We start from the raw sequence: 26510 nt of genomic DNA, 5'->3' as shown, positions 1-26510 counted from the left end.
CTGGAGAAGGTAAAAATCTATGTTATACTTCTTTATCTGTCTCCTACCCGCTACACCACCCTTGTATCTTAAACAGAGAAAGTGCTTAAAAATATCTGATGAATAAAACAGCTTTAAGAATAGGAAGTGATTTTTTTAGGATAAATTTGTAAAGACTCTATCAGGAGGAAAATCAGCATTCTCAGATATAACATTTTGTGATAAAATTTTCAACATTACAAAAATATGCAAATAACCAAATCGCCCACACACACACAAAGACTAGTTTTTATTGTTTACAGCTATAGTCTTTAAGTCAGACTTATTAGGGTATACTTCACATTCAGTAAAATTTGCCCTTTTAAGTTATTTATTTCTATAAATTTTGAGAAGTTACAGTTGTATAGCCATCACCATAACCAAAATATAGATCATTGACATGACCCTCAAAACTCTCTTGTGCCCTTTTGTAGTCAATCCCCTACCCTCACCTCTAGCCCCTAGGAACCACTGACCTGATTTGTGTCTCTATAATTTGCCTTTACCAAATGTTACATAAATGAAATTATAAGGTAAGTGGCCTTTTGCATCTGACTTCTTTCACTTGGCATAATACTTTTGAGATTCATCTAAGTAGTTGCATGTTTCAGTAGCTAGTTCCTTTTTATTGCTATTTGAAGGGAACAGGGTACTCCGATCATTGTGGCATAGAATTATTTTTCATTAGAAGGCATTTAAGTTCCTAAAATCTCTTATCTTCCTAAAAGCAGAGCCTCCCAAAATAACTAAAAAGGATTCAATTGTCATAAATCCCCTCCTCTCAACCAACAAAAGATGATTTTCTCTTATCACTTATCATTAGCAATGTAGTCTCCACACCACATATAAACAGACATTGTCACGAAACTATCGTATCTCCTATCTATTCTCCTGAGGAGCATTTATCTTTCCAAAAAGTCATTTGTTTCCCCATAAGTGTCTTTTCTCCTATTCCCTTCCTTTATTAAGAAGTCTTTTGTTTTCCCATAGTCTCCTCCCCTTCCTCTACTCCTATTACGATGGTATATAACCCCAAATTCTAACTGTTCCTTTGAGTCACATTTTTCTGTGTACTCTCTATGTACCTTAACAAAGTTATAGTGATTAAATTTTATCTTTTGCCAGTCTGGTTTTTGTCAGTTTAAGTCACAGGACCCCAATTACTTAAACTGAGAGTGTGCAAGGAAAGTTTTAGCTCCCTGGCACTGTTATTTCATTGTACAGGTATATTAAAATTTGTTTATCCATTCACCAGTTGGACTTTGGGGTTGTTTCCAGTTTTTGGACACATCCCTATAGTGTCTTTGTGTGACATATATTTTCAATTCTCTTGGGTTAATAATACCTAGGAATAGAATAACAAAATCATATGCTAAGCGTCTCTATAAGAAACTGCAAGACCGTTTTTCAAAATGGTTGTATTGGTTTGCATTTCCATCAGCAATATATGAGAGTTCCATTTGCTCACTATGCTTTATATTGTCAGCTATTTTACTTTTAGCCATTTTAGTAAGTCAAGTGACAATTTGAAAATAAATAAAGAAAATGCACAGGTTTATTCATGTAAGAAATATTTATTGATAAAACCAGAGCCTGGTTTTAGCTTTGGCTAGATTGATACACTTTGTCAGATGTTTCATTTTGTTGATTGTGTCAGAAATACGATCATTCTGAGAACATATACTATACAGCCCCTTATCTCTAGATCCACACAGTCAGGTGAGAAAGACATGGGAAAGAAAATATGTATGAGTACACATCTCACGACACTTTGGGAGCAGACTGGAAGTTTTTTACCTCTCCTTGGGAACAACTTTCCCCTAAATTGATGTTGAGCTTTGTAGATTAAAATGTCAATGCCAGGTCTTGAGTATTTTAAATGCAATGGAAGACAATAAGGGCTTCCCTAACCAGAAGGTAATTAATCTTAATTTGAAAATAGGTTCAAGAGTTAAGGAAATATGAAGAGAATTCTTACCTCAAATAACACACTGTAGAACCATTGAACAAAGTGGTCTATCAGGCCCACAGGAGTGGAATATATTTTCAGGAGAGGGCTGCTAGGGTCAGGGCAAAACAGAGAGAAGGCTGGAGAGTTTGAGAGATGTGGAAAGAGAACCAGATCATTTGGAAATCTGAGCCTCTGGATCTTAGTACCAGCTGTGCCTTAACTGGTTGTACAAACCTGGACAAGTCAAATGCTTGCAGGCCTCGCTCCTTTCATCTATAAAATAAGCACTTGGACTCCTCTAAGATCTTCAGTTTGTGACATTTTGTGGCCTGCACACCATATGGAGAGAGAATTTGGCGAAGAAGGACAATGGCAAAGGCCAGAGCAAAGAAAGAGAATGCAGGGGCGGGGGAGGGCAATGCAGATGATGGGCTGTGTAGGGAGAGGGGTGTGGCTTGTATTTAAAACAAGGCAAATGGAGGAGTGCTTAAGGCCCAAACGGACTGTTAAGGACCACCAAGAAAAAATCCAACAAGAGATTTCATGTGTGAAAATATGGGTATGCTAGGAACATAATATGCAGACGAGCAGGCGTGGAGATTTTCAACGGGAGGCAGAGCACAGGGGAAAAGGATTCAGGAGCATTTGTTTATTCATTCAACAAACAATTATTGAAAAGGAGATATTTTAGGGGAAATTCAAGGAGGCAGGCTAACAGTTAGCATGAGCAAAGTCTGTGATGGGTACTGAACTAGGGGTACCAGCATGAGGCAAGGGGAGGTCATCTGTTTGAGAGACTGTGATACCAAGCTAGGATCCTGTAACCATTCATTTAACGAACACTTGCTCAGCAACTACTATGTTATAGGCACTAGATATTAAGGTCAATTTCTCTGACCTTCTGGAGCTGAAGTTCTAATAAGGGAAGATAAATAATAAATAAGGTAAATAGTTAGTGATAAATGCTAATAACAAAAGCAAAGCATGGAAGGACAATGGGATTGCATATGAAAGGGCAAGGGACTGTAATTCTAAATAGTGTTGCTACTAAGAAGATGACAACTGAATCAAAGAGGGGAGGGAATGAGCAGCATGGATAGAGAGGTAGTCTTTCAGATAAAGAACAGCAAGCAAACAAGGGACCTGAGTTGGGAAAGTAGGCAAGGTTTAAGGAGGTCTGTGAGGCTGAAGGGAAGAGAAACAAGGGGAGACTAATTCAAAACTTGGCCTGGACTCCAGGAAAAGGCAGGAAGGAGCCCAGCTCATTCTGGAGATCTGTTGTTCACCTAACCTCCCTTCTCTCACAGACTTTAGAGACCACCTCCACAGCTCATGCTGCAGATATTATAGTTGGTAAGATACTGTGTTCCAATTATTAGAACCCAGAACAAAAGGTCAGGGTCCAACTGGTAGTAAGGTAAGACGATGCCGCATTCAACAGAACTAGACCAGGCCTTAAATCCCTGTCTTCAGACACCATTAATTTTGAAGCCAGTGTGGCTCAAGGCCTACGGCTGGACCTCCACAGAAGGCAAAAGAGAGTTATAGAAAAGAAGCTAGGGAGGCCAGGTATACTGAATTTAAAAAGTATATAAACTGCATTAGGAAACACCTGCATGCAATATTTCAAATGGAACGAAAAGCACCCTAGATTTCTGAGTTCCTGAGAATTTTAGACATCACTACGCCAACCATTGCAATTTACAGAAAAAATTCAAGAGAGGTGATTTTTCAAAGCACCACAGGGAAAGAGAAACAGATCCCTAGCCTACCTGGCAGTACACTTTCTATTCTATCACAACCTTTTTTTTTTATCTTCACCAAAAGTTTCAGAATAAGGTTATAGAGAAAGTGAAGCAATATTTTAAGTTGTATTTTAAGTTCACTGTTAACTAAATGAGAAATAGAAATTGCGCTGAGCAAAATTTCAGGGCCAGAGTTCCATCTCTGCAAGATCGGCTACGTTGAAGAAAGATTCCTGAAGGGTGGGCAGGCACTGCTCTTCTGAAAATTCAGAGAGAATGGAAGAAAGGCCCCATATGTAAGTCTCTGACAAACCAATGTCTGTCCTCTTTGGCTGGTGACAGCAAAAGTGGAACTGAAATCTTTCAATATCAGGATGGAGATGTCATACCCCAATTTTTAATCAACACAAACCTTGAGTCAGATGTAACATTTAATGCAGATAGTTGAACTTCAGTATAACATTAATGTGGGTTCGGTCAAATTAAGCTCTTTTCTAAAAGAAAAAAAATCAAACATAGTGAAGAATAAAAAGCACATGAAGCTCAAAAACTACTTTACCAAACTTTAAAAATAAATCTCTAGAGAAAAATATTAAAACCATATGATAATTAAAATAAAAAGGTTGATGAATTAAATATATAGAAAAGAATTCATATTCTCAAAGTAAGAAAACCAGGGCTCATTCACTTTTCAAAGTCTTTCTATTGCAGAAGATCTTAAATTTTTGATGCAGCAAAGCAAAATACAGCTTCTTGAATATTAATAATTCAAATTCATAGCACCAGCTTCCCCCAAGGAAATTTTCTATTAATTTGTAACTTGGCCTTGAATTTGACCTTGGTCTTCATGTCATGATAATTTGGGTCGCTCTGAATATGCCATCTCTTGGACAAGGGCCTCTACTAATTTTAAATGAACACAGCTGCCAATTTGCCATTCTTCTATTTGCATCACAATATGTGGGAATAAATTCACAATTAATAAAACATTTCCAGTAAGCAGTCAGATTGAGGAAATTAATGACATTTATCTAATAAGTTTAAAAAGAGATGTTTCATTTTTGTCTTTTTGGATATAAAAAGGGGAAAGGAAACAGTTTATATATTTGAGGGCTTCAATAGAGGCCAGAATTACTCCCTGCATGACAGCATCTAAAAAAGCCATGCTGTAAATTTTAGTTTTAAAAAAGAAAAAAAAAAATTTTAAAAATAGAATGAATGTATAAAAGTTTGTACCAGACCTAAAATATTTTCCTTCCTTCCTTCTCTCTCTTTTCCCCTTCCTTTCTGCATTACTTTTTCTCTGGTTCAATGAAAATTAATACGTCTCAAGTTTGATTCATTAAAAGGGCTTGTATTTGATAGTAAGTAGTAATCAAAACCTTTGGTGTTAAGCATCTTAGGGCCTTCATTCCATTTTGCATCTGATGCTGTATTATTAATATATTGTCCAGATATTAGGAAACAAGGGTCCTACAGAGGAGTAGACCAGGAAAATCAGGAGTCTATAAGCGCTGTTGTCAGAGAAACGAATGAAGGAACTTAAAAGGAAGTTGGAGGAGTTAGGGAGGTCTCAACAGATTGTTTTTGAACTTGCTGTTTTCACTGTGTAGAATGTTCTTTCTCCTACTTTCCACCAGTTAAAATTTTCCAAGGCCAGATTGGATAATCACCTACTGTAAGAAGTTTCTAGATCCTCTTGGTTAGGAACCATTTCTCTACTTAGAACCCCCCTAGTATTTGCCGTACCACTATTTTAATACTAGCGATATTCTAATTTATCTACATAAGCTTAGTCAGGGCCTTGAATGCCACACTAAGGGGTTTAAGGGAACCATTACATTTCTGAGGACTGGCATGCTTTAAAGTATAAAAGGCAGACTAAGAAGGCAGTTCTGGAGCAAACAGAAGGGAAGGAGGGTGCCTGAATCTCCCTCTGTCTACCTCTGTCTCTGTCTCTCTGTTCCTTAGCATATTACTGTGTGCCGGGTATTATGCATACCTGCATTACCCCATAAAACTTGGAAGCCAGGTTACTCTCCCATACAAGGTCACCAGGCAGCCTTCTGGTTCTCACCACCCTCTTTAACTTCTGTTATTTGAGTGTAATTGCTTCATTGAAAAAGTGCTTTGAAGGCTCAGCAATGACCCACTACCTGCAACGTTTAGGGACCTGTCCCCTCAGTCCTCATTAGGAGTCCACTAACTCTAAAAACTCACGAACTCATTACATTTTTATCACTTACAGTTTAAAATTTCGAATGCATTTTTACCTTTGAAGCTTAAAACAAAGTTTATTTAGTTAAGGGTGGCTGTGGGTGAAGAATTAGAGATTCTGAAGGGTATTATCAAGCGCTTTAGACTTGAAAGGCGGGTAACAATAGTTCTAAAGAGAACGGTCAAAGCCTGCAGATTTTTCTAACAGCTCTATTCTCATGCATGCACACTAGGGCTGGGGGCTAACTTTTCTGTTGTTTGTTTATAAAAGAAATCAAGAAAGGGAGCGGGCCTGCCTCTCTTTTGACCTAAGGGCAAGAGTGAGGGGCCTGATGGGATTAGGTGAGGGAGCCCTTCCTCGCGCCCCCTGCCCAGCCTCGGCCCAGCGCTACCCACTTTTCCAAGGGACGGGGCTCGCCAGGCGGCTAAGCGCGCGGGCGGTGGAGTGGGCGTGTCCCACGGGCGCGCGCGGGCGGTGGAGGGGGCGTGTCCCGCAGGCGGGCGGCGGCGGCGCGGGCCGGGTGCGCTGCGCAGCCTCCTGTGCTGGAATGTGCGGCTCCCGCGAGCTCGCGGCGCAGCAGCAGGGCAGACGCCGCCGAGGCCCGGGGCCCCAAACCCCGACGGCGGCGGCGGCGGCGGCGGCAGCCGGGACAGCAAGGCGAGAGCCGGCGGCCTAAGCACTCTTCAGTTCCACTCCTGGCCTTCGCGAGCCTCGACGGCCCCAGCACCCAACTTTTCCACCCTCCCCTCCCCTCCCTGAAACTCCACCAACAAAGAAAAGTAGTCGGAGAAAGACCGGCGACGCTGGGTCCCAAGCCCCTCCTCGCCGAGGAAGGCCGGTAAGCGCGGCGCGGGGCTGGGGGCTGGGTCGGGATGGGGGAGGGCCGGCCGGCCGGGCGGCGGCGGCGGCGCCCGCGGGAGGGGGAGGGCGCGGAAGGACGCGGAGCGAGGCGCTGTCCAGGGCTGATTTGCAGATATTGTGGCTCTGGCGGCGGCCGCCGCGCCGGGCGGGGGCGGGCGGCCGAGCGGGATCGGGTTACACCAGCTTGGGCCGGGGGCGTCTGTGGGGAGCGGCGCGGCGCCAAGACCCCCTCCCCAGTCAAGGCCCGGCAGCCGTCTCCGCGCGGGCCGGGGCTCCCTTTGGAGTCAGGTCCTGAGGCCGGAGTTGTTTGTGGCTCTAGTCCTGAAACTTCCTCCTCGTCCTCCTGCTGCTTCCAGGTCCCGCCGCAGCCCCTCGCCTGCCCGCGGCCCTCCCGTCCCCCTCCCTCTCCGGCCTCTCCTTTTCGCCGGAAGGCGCCGTTGAGTGCGGCCGGGCGGGTTGAGTCAGCCCCGGGGCCCAGGCGGTTCCGCCAATGGGGCTGGACAGCGATTTCTGCGCTCGGGCGGTTCCGCCGCCGCGGCCCTTCGCGCCCGGCCACCTTGCTGCCGGAGCTGGCGGGGCTGGGGCGTGCGTCCCGCGAGGCGCCGTGGGGGAGTGAGTTCTCAAACTTCCGGGGCGCGGGGCGGGGGCGGTCGGCGCGCGTGGGGCCCCCTCCGGCGCTCGGGGGCCGACGCCTCCGGAGGGCGCCAGCGGAGCCGCCTGCCCCTCTGCGGAAGGCGAGCCCGGGGGCGGTGAGTGGAGTTGGGACGCCGGCGACGCGGTAACTTTCCTCCCTGTTCCCAGGCGCGGGCCCGCGGGCCGGGGAGGGGGCAGCCTAGACTGGAGAAGACTTGATTTGGTCCAACGGCGCCCCGAATCGGCCCCTCTTGCCTTTTTTATTGTTGGAGAGTACAAGAAAAGCTTCAGGATGAGTATTGGGGCAGCTCCCGTAAACTGGTGTGTAAATGTGTGCAGTGAGCGGGCCGAGCCGAGAGGAAGCGAGAGTGCCCGAGTTTGCAAAGAGCTGCTTTGTGTTTGGTATTTTGAGAAAATGGCCGAATGCCTATTTCAGTCAGGAATGCCGCCGCCGAGGCAGGCCCTGGTGGCAGCAGCACATAGGAATTCGTGCTACACGTTGGGCTTTTGGGCTGTTCTTGGACGGTCTGCCTTACAAACGTTAAAATTCTGGGGTTATTGGTAGGGTCTGGTGGGTCTTAGAAAAGTAGGGGTTGGGTACATTACCGACTATCCTCGGCTGTTAAGACTTGGGACAGCTTTTGCCCTCCGTTTGTTTCTGTGATGGCATTTGATTCCGACTTTTGTTGGTACGTATAACTCAACCGGTCTGTGTTATGCGCTTCTGTGAAACAAACGGATTACTTTTTGTACTTTGAGTTTATATTTATTTATTTTTTTACTTATTAGTACTTGCTACTTATTTTGCTTTTTCTCATTTGCAAGAGAACACCTACTTTGAGAATAGCACCTTTTAGTTTGGAAACGAGCCTGGTTAAGAGAATTTAAAAAGCTCAACATGTTTTCAGAAGGTGATCTTGTAATGGCTTCCACTAGACAAGTAGGCCAAGTCAAGCACAATGCAAGAAAGTTGCTGGTTGTTGAGTTTTATGATTATTTTATTAGAGGGTTTGAAGAAGTCTTTATTTTCATTTGTGAAGTTTCGAATACACCAAACTTCCTTTTTCACAGGAAAAAAGGTCCGTAATTTTTTTCCTTTTAAAGAAGCCAAGTCAGCAAAAAAATAAGAAACTAAGTGGTACTTTTTCATAGTAGTTTACTCCTCTGGAATTAGTTGATATAATGTGAAATTCAATTCAGTTGATCACTTATGGTGGCAGCAGCACATAGGACTTTCCAGACATATTTCTCTGCTGTTTACATTTCTCCCCTTTCTGATTTAGACTAGTAAACTGTTTTAGGTAGGAATTGGGAGGCTACCAGTTTTCTATTCATGCGTTGAATTTTAAAAGTAATTTTAATTAACATTAAAAATAAAGGTTACTGAATTAATTTTTTTTTTTTTTTGCACCAGAAAAATTAAAAGTGATTGAGGGAAAGTATGCCAGTGGTAGACCTACTTGATGGATGAGTTATGTCAAACAATTGATAGAAATTTTTTATAAGAAATTTTTTTGGTGATGCAGTAAAGAGAATTTAAAACTACAAAAACATTTTAAAGGCTTAATTTTAGTAGTTAATGAAGCTCGTTGAGTTTAAAGATATTGGAAAACGTTTTTAAAAATTGGGAATTTTTTTTAAAGTTATGAAGAATTACAGTGATGTTTTGGTTTTAGTCCAGTAAAAGTTGTGTTTAAACGGGTGCTTTTGTGTTTTTTGTTTTGTTCTGAATTCAGAATACAGTTATGGCCACCCAGGTAATGGGGCAGTCTTCTGGAGGAGGAGGCCTGTTCAACGGTAGTGGCAACATTGGCATGGCTTTGCCTAATGACATGTATGACTTGCATGACCTCTCCAAAGCTGAATTGGCTGCACCTCAGCTTATCATGTTGGCAAATGTGGCCTTAACTGGGGAAGTAAATGGCAGCTGCTGTGATTACCTGGTTGGCGAAGAAAGACAGATGGCAGAATTGATGCCTGTTGGAGATAACAACTTTTCAGATAGTGATGAAGAAGGACTTGAAGAGTCTCCTGAAATAAAAGGTGAACCCAGTGGATTGGAAAACATGAGACTGGAAAGTTTAGAACTCAGTGTTGCAGAATCACAGCCTGTGTTTGAGGTGTCATCTGCCCCAGAAATTTACAGCTCAGATAAAGATCTTCCTCCTGAAACACCTGGAGCAGAGGACAAATGCAAGAACTTGAAGACCAAACCCTTTCGCTGTAAGCCATGTCAGTATGAAGCAGAATCTGAAGAACAGTTTGTGCATCACATTAGAGTTCATAGTGCCAAGAAATTTTTTGTCGAAGAAAGTGCAGAGAAGCAAGCAAAGGCCAGGGAATCTGGCTCTTCTACTGCGGAAGAGGGAGATTTCTCCAAGGGCCCCATTCGCTGTGATCGCTGTGGCTACAATACCAATCGATATGATCACTATACTGCTCATCTGAAACACCACACCAGAGCTGGGGATAATGAGCGAGTCTACAAGTGCATCATTTGCACTTATACCACAGTAAGCGAATATCACTGGAGAAAACACTTAAGAAACCATTTTCCAAGGAAAGTATACACATGTGGAAAATGCAACTATTTTTCAGACAGAAAAAACAATTATGTTCAGCATGTTCGAACTCATACAGGTAAGAAGACCTTTGTAGTCCATAAATTCAACTCATTTTTGATAGTTTGAGTGGGTAGTTAAAACTAACATTAAAAAAAGAGGACTCTGGGTTCAAGTCCTGGTTCCATTATTTGTTGTCTTTGTGACCTTAGACAAGTTATTTAATCTCTTTGTGCCTCAGTTTCTCCATGGGGGTAACAGTGTACTATAAGATTAAAGGGTTCAGTGAAAGGACACTTGTAAAACACTATTATGTGGAAGAATAGCCACGAGAAGTCAATGTTCTTTCTAAAATACATATTCTAATAATTTGGAATAGACAAATTAGCCAAATTAGACTTTTTTTTTTTTTTTTAGAAGTTGCATTTAATTGGCAGTGACTACATCTAAGATGCAGTGTAGTTTCCCAAAGGAATTGAGGGCTTAGACAAAAAAGAAAAATCCAATGGTTAACCCTTGCGCCACTCCTTTTAACAAAGTCTATTTAAAACATTTGACTTGTGGTATTGAGTTCCTAAATGGAACAGTTTGTCTCCAAAACATAGAAATGTGAGAAGTTATTTTTTAAAAGATTGAGATTATCACAAACTACTTTCATAAGAAAGTAAACATGTAGCAAATGAAACTATTTTTCAGACAAAAAATAGTGTTCAGCATTTCAAAGTCATGAAGGTAAGAGGACTTTTCTAATTTGTAAGTGTGTGCTATCATGTTTTTAAAATATGAAAAATTTCAAATATCTCAAGTAAAGAAAATGCTGCACTGCACCGTTAGGTACCCATCACCTATACTCAGTAATTATCAGTATCTTGTCACATTTGGCAATTACTTTTTTTTATCTTTATTCCCTTTTTAAAATTAAATTTATTGGGTTTCAAGTGTACTATTCAATAATATGTCATATGTGTATTGCATTCTGTGCTCACCAGCAATTCATTTTTTAAAATAACAGCTTTATTGAGATATACTCCTACCACCACAGAAATTAAGTTACAATTCAGTGATTTTAATATAGTCACAAAATTGTGCACTTACCACCACTATTTTAGAACATTACCCCCAAAAGAAATACTCATTACTTCATACTACCTCTTAGTTATTTACTTTTAAATTGACTTTCAAATCTTTGTAATTAGGGATCTCATTTTTTTCAAAGAAATGTTTGTAACTATTGGTAATTGATTTTCACATTTATATTACATTTTCCTGGTAAGAGTTGGTACTTAGGAGAACTAATTACTGGTCTGAACAGAATGGATAGAATAATCTAGTTCTGTACTCTTTGGATCACAAGTGAAAAGGGACTATAGGATGCTGTTTGGATCAGGCCCCTTTTCCAAGAGTTGTTGCTCTGTGGGACTGAATCCCACAGATAAGTGGGGCACAGTGGGAATGGAAATTAATACTACTTTGCTTAAGCGGTAGACTTAAAACTTGCAGGTGAAATTCCATTACAAGAAAGACTTCTAAGCCCCAGCGGATGGCTCCTGTATTTAAAGCTTGAAAATCTAGTCAAGTAAAAGAATTTGTAGTCCTTTTAAAATTTGTTGTAACCTGTTATTGATTATCTCCATGCTTTGAAACCATTTTATTCCAAAAGTAAAGTTCAGACATTACAAAAATACAGAGCATAGGAAACAAAAGCTACTTGGGAATCCTACCCCATTAATCAATAAACAGTTTGAGTTTAAAAATTGTTAGACTAACCTCACCTACAATATCTTAAAAATAATCTGAAATACCATATATACTTTAATCATAAATATTTCATATTCATTTAACAGTTTTTTTGAAAACCTTGGGGCCTAATTTAGAATTGGCTTATAATGTAGAGCTTTTAGACAGTAACTATGATAAGGTAAAGTGCATGACTTTTGTGTGAAGTTTTATAAATACATGTATTTATAACCAGCAGACAAGTCAACATAAAGAAGATTACCAGCACCCCAGTGGCTTTGTTGTATTAAATTTTGATTTTTTTGGTCAGTTTCAGTTTGATAACTTCAGAACCACTGAGTCACTAAACAATTAAAAATTTTTCCTCAAAAGTTAAAATTTTCAACAATAAATCTAAACTGGTGATTTAAGAACATTTTTAGAAGGAAGAAAAATAGAGACGACTAGAAAATTTTCATTTTTGTGTGTATTTCCAATTTTTTATGTAAAGGGCTGTTTTTTTTTTTAAAAAAGGAATTCTCCATTTTGTTATTTTATTATTATTATAGTGATTTATTTTTATTTTGTTACAGTCTAGGTGACTAATTTTTAGTGGCTTTATTTCATAGTTAACTATACCATCCATTACTTATTTTTTTCTCCACATTAATTTAAGGTTGATATTTTCATAATGTTATGATTTACATAGCTAATATTGATTATATATATCTCTTCACATTTTAGTGTTAAACCTGTTTGGTCTTTACACTTTTAAAAATGCTTTTAAGAAAGACTTCCCCTGTTACCTTGTAATTTTCTATTAAAAACTTAAAACATTTTGATATATAAAGTGAAGAGATAATATTTTGATTATATAAATGCTGAGAGTATCTTTGGTATTAAATGCATGGTTCTGAAAATTGTATTTATGGAAAAATAAATTCATCTAGTGCTGAAAATGGAGTTAAGAAGTGGTAACGGAATCACTTATTTCTCATTTCTCATTAGGTAGCCTGGTTTTCAGTCACTTAATGGATTTTTTCTGTTCTATTATTGAGTGACCAATGTTAGGTCCTTTTTTATATGCTAATCTTCAGAATAATCTCTAGAGCTAAACTTCAGGCTCAGGTTTGAAAGGTCACATACAACTGAGATTCATAGTTCCTAATCTCTTTTTATAAGTAATTCTTATAGTGGAGGCTGAGGATTATTTCATTTGAGTCTTCAATCAAAGGATTTTTAATTTTATGGTTTAGATATTTACCCAGTTTATAAATTCTACTTTAAAAGATGACATTTTTGCCTGTATCTGTGACTGAAAATTACATTGTTTTGTAGAGTATTGTGCCTGTGGTATAGAGTTGCACAGATAGAAGCAATTTATTCTGCTATAAAGAATTTAAAAGTAAATTGTCCTTAATTGTCCTTTATTCTTTATGTTAGTCTATAACTGTTTAATTTTTTTCCCATTAACTTTTTTTTATAACGGCTTAGTTGAGATACAGTTTTCATACCATACAATTTACTATGTATTAGCCTGTTCTGGACATTTTATAAAAATACGGAATCATACAACACGTGGTCCTTTATGACTGCCTTCTTTCACATAGCATAATGTTTCAAGGTTCATTTATGTTATATGTACAGTACTTGTTTTCCTTTAATTACCACAGTAATTTGTCTATTGATCGATCAGTTAGTTAATGGATATTTGGATTGTTTCCACTTTTTGGCTATTCTGAGTAATGCTATGAACATTTCATGTACAAGTTTTTGTGTGAATAAAAGTTTTTTTTCTCTTGGGTGTATACCCAGGAGTGGAATGGCTAGGCCAGCGGTAACTATGTTTAATCATTTGAGAAACTGCAATTATTTTCCAAAGTGGTGCATTGTTTTACAATCCCAGAAGTGTATGAGGTCCCATTTCTCCCTGTCCTAACCAATATCTGTTAACATCTCTTATTTTCATCATAGCCATCCTAATTGTGAAGTCTTCATATCATTGTAATTTTTTAATTTTTGATTTTTTTTTCATCGTCATTTTTGATTTGAATTTCCCTCATAGCTAATGATACTGTGCATCTTTTAATGTATTTATTGGCCATTTGTGGATCCTTACAGAACTACATTTAACATTTTAAAAACTATTTTAAAATTCTTCCAGGTCAAGGTAGTCATTCTATTGCTATGAACTATTTACAGGTAATTTATATCTTTTTTCATTGTCTCATTTATTTGACATGTCTTTTATTAGACACATCTGTTAACTGTATCTTACTATGCAGACAAAAGAATAACTGCTCTTTATTGAGGGCGTATGTGTCAGGCACAGTGTTAAGTGCTCTGCATATATTGTGTTAATTTAAATTCTCACTTCTAGGAAGGGAAGGTACTGCTACTTTCATAGTTACCAGAAACTTGCCCAAGGTCATAATTACTGTTTTGTGTCCAAAGACTGGATGAAACAAATTGTCAAGATTTTATTTTAAAACTTTTGTGGTTGACAATTGCACCCCAAAAGAGGATACATTTCCTGCCTTGGAGTCTTAAATTCTTTAGTGCAAAATCACTGGCCTTTCATCTTCAGTTGCTCTCAGTCCTTATGGCTTTATAAGTAAAATTTGTTTTAACACTGACCTATTTATAAGTTATATCTACTACCAGAAATTCCTAGCTTAAAGCAACAAAGTCTCTACTCAAAAGCATTATTGCTTTAAGTTAACAATTTCAAATGGTAGGTTTATCATTTACAAGTATTAAAAAAATTACCCAAGCCACAGCATCAGAAGATTTGGATAGATTGTTTTTAGAGGATAATTCTAATTTTTAATATATATATTTGAATTATTATTATTATTTATGCCTACAGCACCTGGTCTTTTGGGGGGTCTCCCATCCAGGTACTAACCAGGCCCGATCCTGCTTAGCTTCCAAATATCGAGCTTGTTCAGGGTGACAAGGCAGTAGACGGTGGACTGTGGCTCCACTGGGGCACAAACCCAGGACATCGTGTGTGTAAAGCAGATGCACTAACCACTATACTATGGAACCACGCCTGCTAATTTTTTAAAAAAGAATGCATCCTAATACCTTATCAGGATACTTTTTCAGTTCTTAATATTCAATTAATGACAGGTAGCATTACCGAAAGTGAAAAGGGCTGTGAGAATTCAGAATGCCAGTGAAATTTTCAGCAAAGTTGAAATTGTGTAGTTAGGTAAGTTTTGAATTTAATCATTTACATTTCTAAGACATGATGTAAACTTACTGTTTTGCCAAGAATAGGAAGAAAAATTCTTGTTAGAAAAATAGCCAGTACTGATTATTGTATATGTTAGTCAGAATTGTATTTGCCTTATTTTTATCATACTTAAACACTAATCATGATATTTTCACAGGAGAACGTCCATATAAATGTGAACTTTGTCCTTACTCAAGTTCACAGAAGACTCATCTAACGAGACATATGCGCACTCATTCAGGTTGGTAAGAAAGAACTTTTCTGTCATTTTTAGTAAACTACCTTTATAAGGAAGTTTTTCTAGACCTGGAATTGGGTCATTATTTATGATTGTATTTTTAATGTAATTTAGAAATTAGAGTTAGAAATCAGTATTCTATTAGTGTGGAGCTGTATTTAAGTGGAGATTCTTAACAAGGGGTCTTCAGGTGGAATTCTTGACACTGAATGTAAATGTGTGTGCACTTTTTCTGGGAGGAGGGTTGTTATTTTTCATCAGATCTTCAGCAAGTTCCATGACTCTAATAAAAAGTTGAGCTGGTATCAAAAGACAAGACTGGTTTATCCTTTTTGAACAATTCTCAACTTTTCACATTCCTTCCCCAACACAGTGTACCACCTAGTTTCATAGCATGTGATTGCCAGGCTCCAAGGTTCCTTTAGCTTATCAGGTCTTAAAATTAGATTTGCTTTCTTTTGAGAATTAATAGCGCTTCTTAGGACAATTTCCAAAAGTTAAACAATGATCTGGATATTAATTTATTAACCTATAATAGATAAAAATGCAGGACTATAATAGATAATAATGCAGGGCTATAACAAGGGAGAGATTCATCTACTCCAGTGAAATTGTCAGGATCACCAACCAGAATTGGTCCCTGTTATCAAGGTATGTAGGCAGATAAGCTAAAAATATTAGCATAGGTGGTCTTGAATGAATAATTAGTTCATTTTGCCCGTGATTGACTCTTGTTGAACTGCTATGTCTCATCAAAACACTCCAGATTTAGAATATATGTGTACTCCTGTGGGCAGACTATGCTAAGACTATGTTAACAGAAGTCTATATAGACCCATCTCTCTCAGTTGACAGTTACCTTAAATCAGTCCTATCTGAATAGCCACTAGCCACATGTTTTTGAGCTTGTGAAATGTGGCTGGTTGAAAATGAGATATATAAAGTAGTGGAATTCAAACACTATTAAGAAAATGAAAATTACATGTTGACATGATACTGGATATATTTTTGCCTGTTTTTCTTTACCTTTGTAATATGACTACTCGAAAACTCAATTACATACGTTGCTTTTATTTTATTGACATTAAATATAGTTGTTTTAAGTCAGTGATGATTAAGACTTGGTTATAGTACAGATTCTGATTTGAGTAGCTATGAAGGGGTCGCATAGTATGATTGCTAGCCTTTCTTGGCTCTACATGCTTGTCATGTTAATATTTTTTGAGTGTACCTTCTAAAATCTCCTAAGCTATTGAGTTGGGTCACTTAACCAGAACCTAGTTATATTACTTTTGGGTGTTTCCTGGTTTCAGTTTCTGAGGAAAACTTGGATGCTATTTCAGGCTTTCTTGAGGGTAGGCATATGTCTTTTTTTATAGCTATGCTCTAGCTCTTGAGTAAAACAGTTAAGAATTTTACATGAGTTAACTCATTTTAATCTTCATAACTATCCTATGATGTATAAGTTATATTATTATTGTCATTTTACAAATGGGGAAACCAGGACATTGAAGAAATCCCCTTTCTGAGTTTGTCTTACTTTCTCATGGTGTCATTTAGTTTTTCCTCTGTCCCTGTGCCTTGTATTACTTGTACACTGGTAATTAAATCTAAATGCTTGATACTTTGTTTCATTTGAAGTAATATCTGGTTGACTTATCAGTGTTGCTGAGTCACTGGATTAGAATTACTTGTATCTTTTTAATTGAATTAATAGTAAACATTTATGATGTTTTACACTAGTCGGTAATCTTCAAACAATTTTGAGTTTGCTTAAATGTTGTCTTTTGAATTTGCTGTATTTTATTTTTTAAAGATGATTTTCAGTAGTTGCTGTTTGTTAACATCTTTTAAAAAGTTTGTTAATAATGAGTAGTAACTACTATTTATTGTAAGTATGCTCAGATATATTATCTCTAGTCTTAGTACCCCTAAAAGACTAAATCTCAGTTTGTAAATTAGGACACAGGTTCAAAGAGGATAAATGCTTTTTGTAAAGTTTTTGTCATTCTTCCAAATTAGAGGAGCTAGGATTTGGCCTCAGACTTCCCCACCCTCCCATTTTCAGTTATCAGCAGTGGTAAATACATTATGGCTCATGGAATGGCTCAAGAAGCTACTGCATAATGAAACTGGAACCACAACGTATTGGGAGAACAGAGCCATTGTCTTTTATTGGATGCCAACAGTTTGAGTTGCAAACAGGAAACGAACATGGTTAGTCTATTTTGTGTATGAGTGTGCAGAATTATTTTCATTAGATACTGTGTTTCAGTATTTTTAATTGACATTGCTGATAACATTTGGAATAAAGTGAAGCTAAGTTAAGTCAAATTGGTTAGGTAGTTTTTCTGACTGGGTTGCATGAATACCTTGGGTATCTTCTCTATGGTCTGGAGTCTGATCTTTACAAGGTCTTTTGGTTCCTTGTTCATGTGAATGTATTTTAAGGAAGAGAAGTGTGTGCTCAGTCTCTTATTTCTGGAAGAGATTAGGCTCTGTTGAGTTGGTACATTTAACTAAACTGACAAAGAGATTGGTTTATGAGGCAAAACCACATTGGTTAATTGCTCAGAGCTTTTCAATCCTTGGTTGCGGGGGATTGAAAATAAGGAAGAGATCAGAATTGGATATTGGATGTTGGTGAAATATCTACAGACACTAACCTCATCTGGTGTTCTCTATTTTATTGGTATTTCTGCCTAATAGTACTAGAGTATCCTTACTCTAGAGGTCCTAGAGACACTGACATCCTCAGCTCTCCCTTTCCTGTTCTCAGTGGAGATGCTTCCATTTCATCCTGGATGAACTATTTCGTACTGGGTGAAATACATCCAGTCTGTATTTGCCATTATGATATTTTCGTATGTATCATCTATCCATAAAAGTTCATTTTGAATATTTTTCAGTTAATGAGTGTAATGGAGTTTTGTTAAGGGAATTAAACCTTGCCAAGTTCTACCCTCATTTTAACTCTTTTTAAGATAGAAAATTATTTTATCCAGTGATAAATTTATTTTCCTTTCACCAAATATTTGATGATTCTTACGGAGGCACATTTGAATAGCTCGGCTTATTTGAAAGATGTTGTGGTTTGAAACTTCTTTGTAAATTCTAGAATAATTTTTAAACAGTATTTTATTGAAATTTAATTCACATGCAGAAATGTACACATCTTAAGTAGATAGCTCAGTGACCTTATGTATGTTTTCATCTATTTGACTACCACCCAGATGCAAACATGGAACATTTCTACCACTCTCAGAACTAAGTTCCCTCGTCACCCTTTCCAGTCTCCCCCCAACCAATTCTCTGACTTCTATCAGAAAGAACATTCTTCTATAAAATAATTTTGAGATTCATCCCATGTCGCATTATCAGAACTTCGTTTTTATTGCTGAGTAGTAATCAGTTGTATGCCCCTGTAACTCTTTAATTAGAAATTTCTAATTTCTAATTAAAATTCTGATATTCTTTCTGGATTATTCTTGATAAGAACATGTGAGGCTTATAAAAAAAAATCTTTGCCCTTTTGGATTTGCCTTACATCTATAAATTAGAGAGGAACAAAATAGACATCAGACACATTTATACAGGTGAAAAACATAGGTAAATATTACTAGAATTGGTATAAGGTCGAAGGATTTATATTTAGCTAGGTACTAATAAACTATAAAATTTTGGTGAATAGATATTCCAATACAAGCAAGATTTTATGGCAATAAAACAAAAATTGGGGGTGGGGAATTAATAGAGCAAGTAAATTGTGCCGTCGAATTAAAAAATTCCTATATCCTCCCATTCCCTCATCGTTTCATAGGTGGAGGCTTATACCTTGACTGATGATTGCTATGTAAATACTCTCATTCATAGAGGTTTTAAAATGGTGCTGTTTTCATTATAATTATTTTATTAGCACAAATATTTTCCTGAGGAGGCAAACTCTATTCATCCGCTGTTTACTCAGAACTAGGGTTTATATGGAAAGGCAGGATAAACATGCGACTCCCCCCACCACCCCTTTTTTTTAACTCAGACTAAAAATTAGCCAGTTCATTTCAAAGGTAATGAACAGGTAATACATATTGACTGCCTGGCTATCTGGCCCATCCTAAGTGTTTTATATGGATTAAATTGTAGCTCACAACACTCAGGAATATTTTATAGATGAGGAAATTGAGCCTTAGAGAGTTTTCAATAATTTGTTCAAGATCTCACAGTAAGTTGCAGAGCCCATATTTGATCCCCCAGATAGTCTTATGCCAGAATAAGTTCTTAACTATTATGCCACCTCTCTTTCTCTATTCTGTGTTTATATGTTAAGCAAATGTTTGTCTGCATTGAAGTGATTCACTGGAGAGGACAACATAGTGCCAAGTACTATAATGTAGCATGTTGTAGAAACCTCTTGTTTATGAATCCGTTAGTGAACTGACATGGATAGGAGTTGTCCATTTAGCTACATATCCAATCTGACATACCTGGATATATATTTGTTTTCGTGATGGAGTCTTTTATCGTCAGACATTTTATAATCATGTAAAGCTTACCATCTACATGGTTTGCTTAATGTCTGCGTAGTTTTGCTTTATGAAAAAATTAAGATTTGATGTGAATTTGAGAATGTTTGAGAGATGAATTTTCATAAATGTCAATTTCCATTTTTCTACTATGCATTCCATTGGACCAGTGGGGTATGGATACCATTTGGTAATATTTACTAGAGTGTGATCTAGATGGGTATGTATTGAGGTAGAATGTGTTACTCTTATGCCTTTAACTTGGGGGTGGGATTTGTTGTGGTTCTGTATGTACCCATGATTATGACTTTGTTTGCTTATTTTACATACCATATCTATTTGTATGCCCCTTTTCATTTATATAGACTCTGCCCATATTTTAGAAGGTGAGGAAAAATCAGGGGAAGATTTCTGACTTGGCTATATTTTTGCTTTAAAATAACAACTTTGACATTGGAAGAATTTTCCAAATGAAGCTTAACTCAGCTCTTGCCGTGATGGACAAAAGGGTTAAATTTAAAGAAAAGACCTTTTGCTCCCTGAGGCTAAAGCAGTGTTATAAAACTTTGTAGCAAAGGTCTGGAAGTGTAGCTTCAGAGTATAAGGCATTTCTTTGAAGTCTCAAGATTTATCTTAAAAATGTATGAATTTTATATTCTACTTTTTTATGCATTTGTTTAAACGTAAGAATTTTAAATTATCTCTTCTTTGAGTACCCTTGCCCTAAAATTAACTTCCAGAGTTCAAATAATTTTGCCCGTAATTGTGTACTAATAAATCTCTGTTCTTTAATAGTCCTGGAGAGCCCCTAGCATGATGAATTTTTTAGGCGATGATGGCTAATTAAAATAATTATGTCTTTATTTTGGTTTGAGAATCAATGTCAAGAGATACAGAAAAGATATACAAATAAATATGGTAAATGTAAAGTGCATGAAACAGTCTTTTCTATAGTTTTTGTGGGTTTTTGTTTACATACATCCAATTCCTTATTTTAATAAAATCTTAAATTTCTTTCCTAATGTATGTAACGTTTCTTATTTACCTACAGGTGAGAAGCCATTTAAATGTGATCAGTGCAGTTATGTGGCCTCTAATCAGCATGAAGTAACCCGCCATGCAAGACAGGTTCACAATGGGCCTAAACCTCTTAACTGCCCACACTGTGACTACAAAACAGCAGATAGAAGTAACTTCAAAAAACATGTAGAGCTGCATGTTAATCCACGACAGTTCAATTGTCCTGTGTGTGACTATGCAGCTTCCAAGAAGTGTAATCTGCAGTATCATTTCAAATCTAAGCATCCTACTTGTCCTAATAAAACAATGGATGTCTCAAAAGTGAAACTAAAGAAAACCAAAAAGCGAGAGGCTGACTTGCCTGATAACAATAATACCAATGAAAAAACAGAAACAGAGCAGACAAAAATAAAGGGTGATGTGGCTGGAAAGAAAAATGAGAAGTCTGTAAAAGTGGAAAAAAAAGATAATGTTTCAAAAGAGAAGAAGCCCTGTAGTAATGCTTCGATCCAAGTGACTACCAGAACTCGCAGATCAGCAATGGAAACTAAAGCGGTGGATGTGCATACAGGAAATAATTCAGAAAAAACCTGTAAAACCAAGAAAAGCAAAAGGAAGATGGAAGCTGACACCCATTCCTTACAAGATCCTGTTCATGATGAGGACCCTGTGACAAAAAAGAAAAAGACAGAAAGCAAATCCAAAAATAGTCAGGAAGTGCCAAAGGGAGAGAACAAAGTAGAGGAGAATAAAAAGCAAAATACTTATGTGAAAAAAAGTACAAAGAAGAAAATTCTGAAAAATAAATCAAGTAAAAAAAGCAGGAAGCCTGCTCAGAAGGAGACCGCCCAAAAGGCGTCTGCTCAGTCAGAGTTGCTGCCTCCCATGGAGCCTTCTCAGTTGAAGCCTGCTCCGACAGAGCCTCCTCTTCCCACGGAGCCTCCTCAGATGAGGCCTGCTCAGACAGAGCCTCTGCCTCTCATGGAACATGCTCCAATGGAGCTTGTTCAGAAGGGGCCTGTTCAGATGGAGGAGCCTCCTGCCATGGAGCCTTCTCCTCCTGTGGAGCCTTCTCCTATGGAGCCTCCTTTACACATGGAGCCAATTCCTAGAAAGTCTCCTCGAAAAGACAATAAAAAAGAAAAGTCTAGCCTGCAGAGTGAAATGGCACGGAAGGAGCAAGTCCTTATTGAAGTTGGTTTAGTACCTATTAAGGATAGCCAGCATCTAAAGGAAAGTTTAGGTGCACAGGATCTCTTAGCACCATTACCACCGCTGCCAAAGGAAAACTTAAAAGAAGAGGAGTCAGAAGACCAAAAATTACTCACCCAAGGTGAAGAAAATAAAGAAGCTCCTTTTCAAAAATTAGCAGAAGAGGGAGATGAGAGTCTAGTTGGTCTTGCTGCTGTTATCAAGGAATCCGCCAATATTTCACCCTCCAAACAAAACTTGAATATGCCAGAGGGTGAAACTTTAGATGGCAAACTTCAGGCTGACACTAGGCTTTGTGAAATGGATATGGATACTGAAGAGAGCAAAACAGAGAACATCCCTGGTAAAGACTCAGCAGTCGAAGAACCAGTTTCACCACTACTTCCTCTACCAATAGAAAAATGTGAAGCAGGGTCCAAAACGGCTGTGGCATCACCTCCCATTACCATGGCAATAAATGAGTCTCAGGAAATGGATGAAGATGAAGGCATCCATAGTCATGATGGAAGTGACCTAAGTGACAACATGTCAGAGGGTAGTGATGATTCTGGATTGAATGGGGCTCGGCCTGTTCCACAAGAAACTACTAGAAAAAATGCAAAGGAAGCCTTGGCAGTCAAAGTAGCTGAAGGAGATTTTGTTTGTATCTTTTGTGATCGTTCTTTTAGAAAGGAAAAAGATTACAGCAAACACCTCAATCGTCATTTGGTTAATGTATATTTCCTTGAAAAAGCAGCTAAAGGGCAAGAGTAATTAAACTTTGGAAAAGGCTTCATTTCTTAGTTTGCAAAATTTATTACATTTTCATTTATAGTGGTAGACAACCTTTTATTTTTAAAGTTGCTTTAATTAGTGTCTGGTGTTAATTTTTAAGTGGCACTCTGTTCCTTAGGATGCTGTATACCTAATGATGTGTAACTTTTAGTAAATCCAAGGGAGTTAGTATACTAAACCAGCAGACACCTAAATCTGTTAGCTTATACATTTAATTGAAACTAGGAGGCCAAGGTGGTATTATAGCATTCTTGTTGCTTTGTCTAGCTATAACTTGTCAGTTTTTACCCCATATCTGTCTTCCATTTCAGTTTAGTTTATTTTTAGTTTCTTGTTTAGCTCTATAAAAATTGGGATACTTAACTAGCAAATTACTTGAAGAATTTGCCTGCTTTATATAAAGTTAGCACTTTAAAATTTTTTTAGAGATGAGAAGAGACATTTAAATTGAAGAAAAATTCTCCCAACAATGGACATTGTTTCAGTCCAGGTATTTACTTCCTGAGTTTTGATCATTATTTCTTATTTGTGTATGTTAATCGTCATAAAAACAATGATTTTGGTGTGTTTTTTTATTTTGGTGCTTTAATGGCTTAAGATGTTGCACATTGTTTTTTTTTAACCTATGCAGTTTAATTTTTTCTAGAAATAGCATTTCTGTTGAACAGTAACACTTTATACATATATATATGCATGTTTATTTTATTCTCTTTGGAGGGATGCTTTTAGTCTTATTTGCAAAAGGGCAGTTTTTTTCTTTTGCTGCAGTTGTCTTTTTTTGCAGAATATTAGTGTGTGCAAGTTTGTGAGCAAATGAAACATGCAGGTTCAGTTCATTGATTTTGATTTTCACATATCTATGCTAGAATCTGTATTTCATATGTTATTTATTATAAATGGATGTAGTAGATTCACAGCTCTGTTTGCAGATAAATAAACCACTAGGCTCTATATTGAATGGATTTTTATCTCATATACCAACCATAAGTAAAAGTTTTTAGCCTGCTTTATTACAGCTACACCTTAAATGTACAGTGTTAAGTCATATCTTTGAGGAAAACCTTTTTTCGTAGATGGTTGGTGTCCATATGGCTACTCAGCTGAGCAAAGAACTATATAAGTGATATTTTGAAACTGCAAACCTGGAATTAGGAGACCACTACTCCTTCAAGCTATACAGAATATCAGTTGTGAGAGTCCAAAGCCATAACAATTATACGGAAAAACTAGCATGAGAAAGGTAGTATTGAGTGCTTTTAGACCAGCTGCTACTTCCTATGAATACAGTGAAAAAGGCTGGTGGAACTTAAGTACAGTCCAGATTTAAAATCACACTTTCTCAGGGATCTCCACAAACTAGTGGGTTTCCTGGCTGTCCCTGTGACAGCCTCTTTCTACAGGTGAGGCCTCAAATGAATTGCAGCTATCCTGGTGTTCCTATGGGGAAGCTTTGTATGAAAGAGTGTGTACTCCCAAACTTTTTACTTTTTTGGTAGGTTCTTTGGCCAGTTGTCAAAGAATATGAAAGAGTCCAACAAAGGATTTTTCTTGCTGATAGTAGTTATTCATTGCAGTAAAAAATATATATATATATATATATATATATAAAATCCCAATAGGGAATCTTGAACAATTCCAATATCCCATATTCTGTTCTGAAATAACCACTTTATATTTAATTTCTTTTATCTGGCGATCTCTTTGAGGTGCAGTGCAGGTTTCAGAATTTGGCAGTACAACATAAAGATTAGGAAAAGCATTGAAGTGTGTGAGTGGAAAACTTGTTAAAAATCTGAGAGTGAAGTTTGAATTAAAAGACATTTGAACTTTTAATTGACTGGGAGGCCAAAGATTTCAAAGAAGAAGATTCTCTCAAGACACAAGGAGTAAGTCGTATGTTAATGTTGTATGTTTTATGTGCGTGAATGGGAGTTTGTAAATGATGTTGAATTCTAGGTGAATTCTTGGCTCCGACAATCATTGTCAACAGAAGATCAAGCTGCAGATATTTATGTTTTAAACCTTAAATTATAAAGCTAGTTAAATCTTTCTAACAACTAGTTTTAATATTCATGGGTACATTTTATGTAAGTTACCTTTTACATAATATATGAAAAGATTCATGTTAAGTACAGATTGGAGATTGGGAATTAGTTGGGGGAAGAGATTTTTGTGGATTCTTTCATACTACAAGAGAAAAAATTTGACTTCTGGGGAATCTAGTTTTTAAGACTAGAATGCTAAAAACAAAAATATGAAGGAAATTAAAACCCCTTATTGTTAAATTGATCTGTGAAAATTTTGTTACTGGAAATTGAGTAGGACTTGAGGCCTTTCTTCCAGAAAACGAGGACTTGATTGTCAGGCCTATATTAGGTTCTGAACCTTAATGCCATGTATTTGTACTTATTAAAAATTGTTTCAATGAAAAGCATATTAGTAATTTGAACTTCTGGTCTAGTCGGGAGTTCTTCCATTTGAAAAATGTGATATTTGCATGAAACTGTTTGAATCTTTTTGTTTTCTCAGTTTCCCTTCCACTGGATAGAATTGAAGCTAGAATTTTCCCTTTTGATAAAGGAATAAAAAGTGAACATGTTGCTTGTAAATTGATGTTTAGTAACTAGAGATAAACTTGAAATACTAGAAATATATTATAAGCCTAATCCTAGGTAGTCTTATCAAAATGTATCTCTTAACTATCTTTTGAACCTATATTTACATTGTTTTTCAAGATATTTTAAGTTATATTTTTTCTTCTCAGAGCTGCTTCTTCGGGATTACTTTGTTTTAATTGAAGTGTAATTCATAAGGGGCAACGTTTTTTTGATAAGGCTTCTTATAGCTATGGCCTCTTCGGAGCTGCTTTTTGGGGGCTTTTTTTTTTTTTTTTTAATTGAAGTATAATTCACAAGGGGCAACATTTTTTTGATAAGGCTTCTTATAACTATGGCTGGATGTTTTGCTCTAGTCTTCCAAAAGAGGGCCATTTTATTTTTTAGTTACTTCTAAAGTCATGTGGTCTTTAACTCTGAGGACTATTTTACATGTGAGTGCTAATACATATTTAAACCCAAGTAGACCTCGTCACATGTTACCCCATGAATGTTGACAATGGAAGGACTACCTTGCCTGTAATATGTAACATAACATCAGTTCTGGACTGAAAAGCTGGGGAGGAAACATAATTTTCATTTTGCTTAAATCAGAAAAAAAGTTAGGGTGTGGAGTTTCCTTGTTGACCTCAGCAGACAAACTGAACTGATAGTGTTAATTCAGATTTAGGAAGTTATCTGAATTTTAGTTTGTGTAGATTTGCAATCTACATGCAATATTTACTAAATCAGATAGCTTTCACAGTTTCACATGTGTACATAGGCTCTCCCCACCTTTTTCAACATCCACTAGCTATTGAACTGGCATTGAAACATTGCAACAATGTTTTGTTGCATCAGTTTTATAATTTTACAGTGCAATACGTGTTATTTTTCAGAGACAAACCAAAGGTTAATTTCTCAAGGTTCTTGCTGCCTGCTTCAGCAGCATTTGGTGGAGGATCTTTTATATACATTTGTAATAGATGAAAAATAAACCAGATTGCAAATCCTTTTTTTTTTTTTTTTTTAAATGCTTAAACCATGTACCAAGATTTTGGTCCAAATTGTGTAGAATAAGTTAAACTTAAATTGCATTCTATTAACCTATATGAGTGTATTTCTGTAAGCATAGTTATGTTGAAATAAAGTTTTAAAAAGCATATTAATGCCTTTGTTTATTATTGGTACATCAAGTATCAAAGAAG

General features: G+C 37.3%; 1 protein-coding gene across 6 annotated transcripts; it reads left to right on the top strand.

The window, feature by feature from the left end:
- Positions 1-6449: 6449 nt before the first annotated feature.
- Positions 6450-26467, top strand: REST (RE1 silencing transcription factor). 6 transcript variants are annotated; one of them, XM_016158732.2, is made up of 4 exons: positions 6450-6770; positions 9163-10066; positions 15102-15185; positions 20754-26467. In XM_016158732.2, the coding sequence occupies exons 2-4, from the start codon at positions 9172-9174 to the stop codon at positions 22685-22687; spliced, it is 2913 nt and encodes a 970-aa protein (XP_016014218.2). In that variant the 5' UTR covers positions 6450-6770; positions 9163-9171; the 3' UTR covers positions 22688-26467. The 6 variants fall into 6 exon arrangements, with proteins under 6 accessions (XP_016014218.2, XP_036083789.1, XP_036083788.1 ...); XM_036227896.1 differs by lacking the exon at positions 6450-6770 and adding an exon at positions 7385-7405; XM_036227895.1 differs by lacking the exon at positions 6450-6770 and adding an exon at positions 7439-7542.
- Positions 26468-26510: the final 43 nt, after the last annotated feature.

Source organism: Rousettus aegyptiacus, unplaced genomic scaffold (genome assembly GCF_014176215.1).
Source record: "Rousettus aegyptiacus isolate mRouAeg1 unplaced genomic scaffold, mRouAeg1.p scaffold_m13_p_10, whole genome shotgun sequence".
Classification (NCBI taxonomy): Eukaryota; Metazoa; Chordata; class Mammalia; order Chiroptera; family Pteropodidae; genus Rousettus; species Rousettus aegyptiacus.
Note: the sequence above shows the minus strand (reverse complement) of the source record. Positions and strands in the feature narration are given on the sequence as shown.

Bases quoted from the DNA above. Each gene is read 5' to 3' on its own strand.
- REST (XM_016158732.2), top strand. From the start codon at position 9,172: ATGGCCACCCAGGTAATGGGGCAGTCTTCTGGAGGAGGAGGCCTGTTC. The intron at 10,067-15,101 runs GTAAGAAGACCT...ATATTTTCACAG, and splicing joins GCATGTTCGAACTCATACAG to GAGAACGTCCATATAAATGT. The intron at 15,186-20,753 runs GTTGGTAAGAAA...ATTTACCTACAG, and splicing joins ACATATGCGCACTCATTCAG to GTGAGAAGCCATTTAAATGT.